We start from the raw sequence: 8,895 nt of genomic DNA on the forward strand, positions 1-8,895 counted from the left end.
ACCGGGAAATTTACTTATTATTATCTCATTTGAAGCTCATTGTGTGGAAAGTCCAGCGAGTGGACAATTTTCCAACAAAAGAAGTCTTGCTTTTTGGAATCCCGTGTTTTTCTTGTTAATAGCAAAGCTTCAGCATTATTGTTATTAGCCCAATTTGACCTGATTGTGAATATTTTTCGACGCTTATTTCTTCAGGCCAAGAAGACGAACGAACTTGCCGTTTGAATGTACTAAATGACGCCCTTTCATTGCCCGAATGCTCCAACCTTTCCTGCCCAACTACCGCTACATCGACAGATCGCAAGACGAAGAAAACTAATTCCCAAAGCGCATTACATTCCACGTCCCCTCTTAAGGAAGCTGGCCGTTTGATGGGCATTTTCCCTGAAATCGTTTCCATGGTTCCCAGGCGCGAGAAAATATCCAATTTAGCAGACACGACTCAGAGCTCCACCCAGAATAGCTATCAGAATTGTTGGGCTCTCGGCGGCCAACTTAGTGTTATCGCCAAGCGCGACATAATTTTGTACAATAATAAGCTTAAATTATCGTTCTATCATAAAACATAGAAAATGAAAAACCATTGAATAATCGCCGTTGGAACGGAAGAAAAACAACACTTCTTTATGTAAACGTCAAGCAAAATGTCATCGTCCCGCGTTATGGTTTTGCAAATATTTCGGGATATTTCTCCTGGCGTGAATGTGCGTTCTCTCTAACGTCTTGCAGCTGAAGCTATAGTCTTTTTTGCCCCTGCTTGACTGATGAACGAGAAGCCGTGTCCTACACACGCCTCCTGTCAATTTCGATGAAAGATGATTTTACTTTACACTCATCTCCACTGCAGAAAAATTGTATGTTATGCTCTTCCCCAACGAGAGAGTACTCCATTTCCCCACCTTATTGTCCCGCCCCATTCGTTTGTTTCGTTTGAAGGAATTTGTGATTCAACTTTGCAGGGAAGAAGGAAGGCTAAGTGAAATGTGTAGCATTTAATTAACATCGTCTAGTGACAGGGCCACTGAAGCAATAGAAAGGTGATGGAATTTGCTATTTATGTAGTGCTATAAAAGCCGCGTGTGTGTCTTCATCTTGCTTTTCCTTTTGTCATCAATCGTTAGCGTCGTTGACGATGTCTATTCTAATTTAATTATTATGAGCCAATTTTCCTAGGTGTCCTCCTCCTTCAAGTGTGTAGAAAGCGGAGGAGGACACGCGACGCTCCTCAATGGTGGGATGCAATTTTCTCAGAAACCCAGAAAATACGGAATTGGAGCATGTTGAATTAATGATAGAGAGGATATATGTATATTCCGATCGTCTGCCACCACCACCGATGGTGTGGGTATAATTGCCCAATGAGACGCCAACGCCAGGAAACTAACGAATGGGAAAACTGGCTGTAATTAGTGCCGCAGTTCCCTTCACTGCAAAAACCTTCCCATCAATCTGAACGATGGCTGATTTTCGGACCAAATGAGCAGGAAACGATGGACCTTGGAGGATCATTTGCAGTCTTCCTTCAGTATACGATTTGTGCAGCAATTATCTGCCTCAAAGCTGTAACTGTCCTCCCCTCGTACAAATCTGGCTTTTTCTGAAAATTTGGGGGTGAACTGCTGAGCAGATCTTGTGGAGAAGAAGAAGGGTGCCTAAGAATCATATTCCTGTCACGCAATGTCTTCAATTAATCAAGCATTCATTTGGGGTTTATCGGAAGTTTATTTCTTTCTACAGATTGCGATTATCTGGAGGATAATGTTTGGAAAGATTAGCTCTAATCTAGGTCGTTGGTTGGTTTTGAGTATATTAAAGATTTTTTAATGATTCAAACGAGACCATTCATTGGAACATTAAGGAGATATTTTGGCGAAACACCAAATGCTTTATTTCTATGCGTTGTACTATACTGAGTTTAGTTTACTTAGGCTAACACTCCCATTATTGAAAACTACTCTATAAAAAAGTTACAATAACAACATAGGTTTTGTGAAATTCCGATTGTAGGTGTCTGTCGTCTGACCTTTATTTCTAATTACTCTAGGTCTTACTTTTTTAAATACCCAAGAGTTTGACGATCCATGTCTGAAGGTAATATTCTGTTCTCCAGTCCGATTCACCTTAAAAAATAAAACGGTATTACCTGGTTTTACGGTATTATATTCAAAGTGTGTGGTCAAATAGCAGGCCTAAACACATTCTTAACTTAATTAGGGTCTAACAGTTCAACACATGAGACGCAGTTTGTTTTTAAATTGAAAAACAGACGAGTTGAAGTCAAAAAGATGGTACATGCTAAAAATAAAACGAATTTTTCCTCCCAAAGAATAACAAGGGAGTTTCCAGCAACAGGTGTTTCTGGTTCAGGATTCTAGTTGTGTTCAGCAAAAGTAAGTTGTAAGCTCCCTTAGCAACATTTTGGATGCACTCATCCTTCACTTAAAAAATCCGATCTGCGATGTTCATTTCGTTGTTGAGACGATTTAGAATGTTGAAGAACAATTGGTGAATCGGTGGTAATGATTTGCAGTCCATCCTATTCCTATCTCATTATCTTCGCTTCCTCGCTTCTTGTCCTACAGACTCCCTGGGAAACCCAACATGGACGAGCTTCTTCCTCCGTCGTCCTTCTCGTTTTCCAACCACTGCTATCCTTTGCAGAAACCAATTCTGTTTTTGTGTGGTTCCAATTGTTTCCGAATGAAATTAATTAAACGAGGAAATTAATTGAAAAGATGCTCCTTCCATTGTCTCCACTATCGTCGATGCCGTCCATTTCATGTACCTCCTATTCGCGTCCCATTTGGCTGCTAAATTTATTTTTTGATTCCTTTCCGTGATTTAGATCACGTTCGGTTCGCAGGATTTCCCTCCATCTACAGAAAAGAAGGGAACTGTAAACCTATCACCGATCATCGTACAAACCATGCATATCAAGTGGAAAATTATGGTCAATTCCATCCATGTTCATCGAAAACTGTAACATTTTTCGTACGGTATGTTTGTCGGGTTTTTTTTCACTTGCATTGTCCGCTCGTTGGAAAATTTATCAAGCTTTGAAAGCCAATGCCAACAAACTCGAGACGTTGAGACATTTGCTCAAAAGTTCCGTTTTCTTAACGGAAACAAAAATTCTTTTCAATCTTCTTTTTTTGGCTTTCTGTTTTCAGCTGAAAATGTCACCGAAAAATCTTATCTTTCATGGATGGTCTGATGGAAGTGAGGTCACGGTCGTCTCCACCGATTATGTGAACGGAATAAATTAACTGCTGACAGTCCATTACTCTCTTGGATGTAGGACATTTTTCTTTTTTCTTCCCAGCTTGCACCGCCCATGATTTGAGGAAATTAAGCAATTAATTCCAATTAAAGCGAAGCACGTTGAATAACCGTGTTGAATTCCGTACACTTCCGTGGTCACCATCCAGCATCTTCTCTGTGTTTGTGTGTGTGAATGTGGAAAATCTGTGGAGGAACAGACGAAAGTTTTGTGTGTGCCATCCTCGCTTAAAGATCCGTCTCGGATCGTCTGTCATTTTCAAGACAACATAAGACACCATCTTCGCAAAGTCGTTGGACCTGCTACAATAAATCATTCTGGTAATTCTATGGCCACACATACATACACACAGCCTTAGACCCGGTATGACTAGCTCATCATAATAGGTGACGATTCAATGACGGTTTTTCAAAGTGATGTAAATAGTTCAGAGGAAATAAAAGAAAAACAATCCCAACTGTTGGTTTATGATTGTCTATGCTTTCTTCGGAGCAAGAACTAAAACGATGGAACTAAACTAAATTCAGAAAGGTGTCGATAAAATGAAAATGAAAATAAGAAGCAATGGAATTATGAAATAAAATATTTCGTCTACTAGCGTCTTAAAAGCTACAAACAAACCATATATTGGTTTTCTATTAATCCAAAGCCTCACAACGAGGTCTTTGCCATAACATTTTTTCATGATTATTGTACATCTTGAGTTCTCTTTCGGGTTCCCTTATTTGATTGTGTTCCATCTTTCTTTTTGATCGGTTTCAAATTGTTTGACGAAATTTCATTGAAAGAATAGATCATTCTATTTTTCTCTTTCGATTTCTGTGCTGAACCGTTTCTATTCTATTGTTTGTTGGGGTATTACATAGTATTGTTGAAAAATATTTGGAACATCGTCTAACAGGACGAAGGACCGTTTACCACCGTGCACCTGGCATCGCGCTGACCTGCATTTGATGACTGCGTGCCTGTGTGTACGAGAGAAGCGTGTTGGTTACCGAGAATAGAATTGAAATTCAATCCTACTGGCGTAAAACTTATAAGCAATGCTCTTCTTCCAACAAAAGGAAAGCAATAAGAGCAACACTGCAAGAAAAATGCAGCAAACAGGCACAATTTAATAGATTTCACTTACCGAATCTCAAAAAACAATCATGCCATTTGCATACAAAGATAGCGTACTTCACACCTTTCAGAAGTTTGAGTTAACCCTTTCTAACGTTACAATGAAATGACGAGGAGAAAAAAAATGAATATAACCCGCAACGAACAAAGAGTTTACACGAAGACAGAAAAGCGAAATAAAACTTTCCGTTCCCTCACTAAGAAATCCTCACAATCTCCAGGGAAATACGTTTACTTTCGGAGTCTTTTGAAATTAATGAACTTACTTTTGAAACTTGTATAAATTAAATCAAGCAGTAAGTAGTGTTTGCCCGATATTCTATATTTTATGTGTTGAATAAAATCAATAAAGAACTAAGCGTAATCAAGGAAACAAAAGATTTGCAATAGTTCATTAACAATCTACAGAAAATAAAATGTGGGTAAAATCTCTGGTATCACAATTCAAGTTTTTTTCCCATTTCAAGTCTCTATGTTTTCAGTCAGTTTTCCTACTGTTTCGTTTTTTTATCTGCCACCTTTCGCGTTTTAAACCTCGTGCTCGAAGTGAGTTGTGATAATGATTTTATTTCTAATTTGAATTTCGATTATGTTTTGCGTAATCATAAAGTACATATTTAGTAAAATCGTCGTTGAAGTGTCAACTTGTTCCTTCCTTAATCGGTCGGCAAACTTGGGAAGGGATGCAATTGGGATAACGTAAACAACGAAGAAAGGAGCCGAGTGTGCAGCCTTTTGCAAGACAGTGTGCGGAGGATTGTTATTACAATTTAATCGGATTATCTCTCAATTTTTTGGTTGGTTGTTATTATTATCTTTTCGGCAGGAGCCACCAGCTTCACAGGAGCAGCAGTTGCTTTTCTCTTCAGCAGTTAGGTTTTAATAAATCAACGGATCAACCAGCCAGAGCCAGGGATCAGATTTATGTTGTTTTCTTTTCCCCTATGGCTTCACCATTAGTTTCCCACCGAAAAAAGGGGCCCAGGTGATAGTGGTGTAAATTGGACGGCATTGGACCTTGGTAAACTGTTAAAGATAAAACCTCTCTCCCGTACTTCGATTGAAAGCAAATTTATTCCCAAAATCCATAACGAGATAGCCAGTAGAATTTTTAAACTCTAGGTATCTCTACATACAACCATCACGGGTGATGAACGATTTTCCCGGTGGAAAAGTGGCGTCCAAAAGTCTCGTGTTCAACTGGAAATGGCACGCTTGTCTTCACAGTATGCTATGCATCATTTAATGTCACCACAGCTTTTTACTTCTCACTGAGAGAGCTGAAGACGGTGGGGATGATCCAATGTAGAAGTCACCAAGATTCACCTCCGGTCCCAGCGTTGTTTTGGCAGTGATTTATTTCTCTGTGCTGTTTCTCGCAGTGGAAAACTGAGTGTAGAAATGGGGCAGCACCGGAAGAAAACAAATGATTACAACGAGGTTGCCAACAATGATAATGATGATGATGACACGCTACGGTGCGTGTCTAATGTATTTTCATTCTCATCTCGCCAAAAACCCTCGCAAAAACGTCTCGCTTCGACGATGAGAATATTTTGCTTTCATCGTGTTTGGATGTCTCAGAACATCCTTTGCGTTAAGTGCGAATGCTTATAATTGCATAAACTGACTTAATTTGAAAATAGTACCTAAATAGTAGAAAAGCTCCTACACTTTACTGCAGGTAAAAAAATGGACGACGTAGTCATAACTGTTTATCTGTTTGGTCAGGACGTATGCAATTTGAGCGAATTAAAATTTATTTTATAGCAGCTTACTGCCGTATTAAGCAACAGTACACAAGCGCTTCGTAATTCTCTGGCGATAATTGCCGGCGGACGGTGGCGATATAAATCCAGGGGAAAAATTAACAAACGCGCCCTTTTTTGTCCCACAGGAATATGTATTTTTTCGCTGTTATGCTTAATTGGTGGATAATGTGTTTGCGTCCTTGTTAGCTTGCAATTTTTTACCATTTTTTATTTCCACTTGTTTGTCGTATCTTTGCACATTTTTTTTGTTTCTCCCACCAGAACCAGATTCAGCATTGTTTGTGACCACTACAAACGCCAAAGTACCTTAGTGTGTCAGAGAAATGGCCCTACAACTGGAATGAAACAGCGAAGATGATAAACAAAGAAAACGCTGAAAAGAATGTTAATGCGCAAGAGCTCAACCACTTTTAAATTAATCCTGAATTATAGACCGTCCGTAATACACTGTCGATTTGTCCCCGTGGTTCTATTTCTCTTCTGCTCCTTCGTGTGGCTTTATCATACTGTGAAGCAGTTAGGTTCTAGGATTACAGGAACATCGTTATTATCCGTTTCATTGTAATTAAAAAGGTTGTTCGCATATGACAACACTAACCTATCTAACCTTCTTCTTTTCCAAAGGACTTTCCGCGGAAATCTACTACATTCGAGAGGGTCAGGTGAACGAGTATGCTCTTCATTTCACGGTTCCCGTTCCGGTGGACGTCGAGGAGATCTCATTCACCTGGCAGAGCCTGGCCAAGAAGCCGCTACCTTACCGGATTAACATCGTTTCGCCGGATCCTATCGCTCTGCCGAAGCCCTCGATGAACATCTCCCAGCAGGGTGAAATCCCGGAGCATATCGAAACGTTTGCCATCGGGCTGCGCTGCAGTGGACGAGAAACGGCCGAGGTTGACGTGACCATAACGGTGGAAGTGACACTCGATCGACTCACAGGAAACGCAACAGAGTTGGTGTTTCGCCGAAAGAAGATCTGCTTGATGAGGTAAGTCGTGCGAACATGAAGGTGTTTTGACAACTGAACGTCGAAACTGAACTTTTTTCTTCCCCCGTTTCTCAGTGAACATCCAGATGCAAACCAACCGGATCCTTACCTACTAGAAAACGCGTCCAACGGTCAGAATGGACTGATCACGCTCATAATCGGCGGGATTCTGGCGATTATTTTTGTGGCACTCATCATCTTGATTGCGTATTGCACCCGAGGATCATTCCACCGCAAGCCACATAACGCCCAACCGATCCATACTTCCAGCTTCCAGCGCCTTCAGACACATGCTCCATCGGCCCCCTCGTCGATCCTATCACCACCTTCTATTGCTCCCACGATAGCAACCCTTTCCCGCACCCGAATCTACGCGAATGCCGAACCAGAAGAACTGCAGCGACGCATTTCCGAGCTGACCGTACAACGCTGCCGGGTGCGCCTCTCCAGCCTACTTCAGGAAGGAACCTTCGGAAGAGTCTACCGGGGCAGCTACAACGACAGCCAGGAAGTGCTGGTGAAAACCGTCGGACCGCACGCGTCCCAAATCCAGGTCTTGTTGCTCCTACACGAAGGCATGAGCTTGTACGGTGCACAACATCCCGGTATCCTCTCTGTCCTGGGTGTCTCGATCGATGACCATACGGCACCATTCCTACTCTACCTCGCGCCAGAGAACTCGCGCAACCTGAAGATCTTCCTCCAGGAACCGGTGGCCCGAACGCTGACCACGATCCAGATCGTCAAGATTCAACTCCAGCTTGCACAAGCCCTAGGACACCTGCACAGCCACGGTGTGATCCACAAGGACATTGCGGTCCGTAACTGTGTGTAAGTATTATCGCTCAGCACGATCGAAACTTCAAGGGCAATTTACTAATCATACTTTTCTTTCTTCCCTTGCTTGTGCAGAATTGACGATCAACTGCGAGTGAAGTTGGCGGATAACTCCCTTTCCCGCGATCTCTTTCCCGGCGACTACTACTGCCTCGGGGACAGCGAAAACCGACCGATTAAGTGGCTCGCTCTGGAGTCGATCCAGTACAAACAGTTCAGCGAAGCTTCCGACACGTGGGCGTTTGGTGTTCTCATGTGGGAACTGTGTACCCTGGCGCGACAGCCGTACGCAGAGGTAGGTTCCTCACACTCAAAACCCTCCCAAAGGTGTGCTTTATAGCATTTGCATTCCTTCCTCATAGGTCGATCCGTTTGAGATGGAGCACTATCTGCTTGATGGTTATCGGTTAGCGCAGCCAATCAACTGTCCAGATGAGCTGTAAGTTGCACATTACCCAAAATGACCCCTAAATCAGTCTTCAAAAACTCTTAACTTTCTATTCTCGCTACAGATTCAAAATAATGGCGTACTGCTGGACGATGCTACCGATGGAGCGACCCTCGTTCGAACAGCTGCAGATCTGTCTGCAGGATTTCTACGCACAGCTGACACTCTACGTCTAGGGATTGGCTAGCTCCGGTCAACGGTTCTACGTGTTTCTTACGCCATATCGTCACCATTAAACACACAGATCGCCCAACTCCGCCATGATAGCTGTTACTGGTCCTAGTACCGCCCTTATTTCTCTATCCAGTGTACAGTATGTTTAACGATTGGGAGAATTCTAGGATCAATGTTCATAATGAAGGTAGCTTAATTGACGCTATTGAAAATGCTTCACGAATGTTCACAAAACAAGACTGCGGAGGTTACATAATGAAAATGGCCAAAG

General features: G+C 42.0%; 1 protein-coding gene across 1 annotated transcript in view; it reads left to right on the forward strand.

The window, feature by feature from the left end:
* The window catches only part of LOC131271169 (tyrosine-protein kinase Dnt-like), a 68,953-nt gene extending 60,321 nt beyond the window's left edge, over positions 1-8,632 (forward strand). Inside the window, exons 2-6 of the mRNA XM_058272557.1 lie at positions 6,799-7,165; positions 7,241-7,996; positions 8,078-8,297; positions 8,365-8,441; positions 8,515-8,632. Of these exons, the coding sequence (XP_058128540.1) occupies positions 6,799-7,165; positions 7,241-7,996; positions 8,078-8,297; positions 8,365-8,441; positions 8,515-8,626 (1,532 nt within the window). The 3' untranslated portion in view covers positions 8,627-8,632. The remainder of the gene's footprint in view (positions 1-6,798; positions 7,166-7,240; positions 7,997-8,077; positions 8,298-8,364; positions 8,442-8,514) is intronic.
* The last annotated feature ends 263 nt before the right edge of the window (positions 8,633-8,895 follow it).

Source organism: Anopheles coustani, unplaced genomic scaffold (assembly GCF_943734705.1).
Source record: "Anopheles coustani unplaced genomic scaffold, idAnoCousDA_361_x.2 scaffold_103_ctg1, whole genome shotgun sequence".
Taxonomy (NCBI): Eukaryota; Metazoa; Arthropoda; class Insecta; order Diptera; family Culicidae; genus Anopheles; species Anopheles coustani.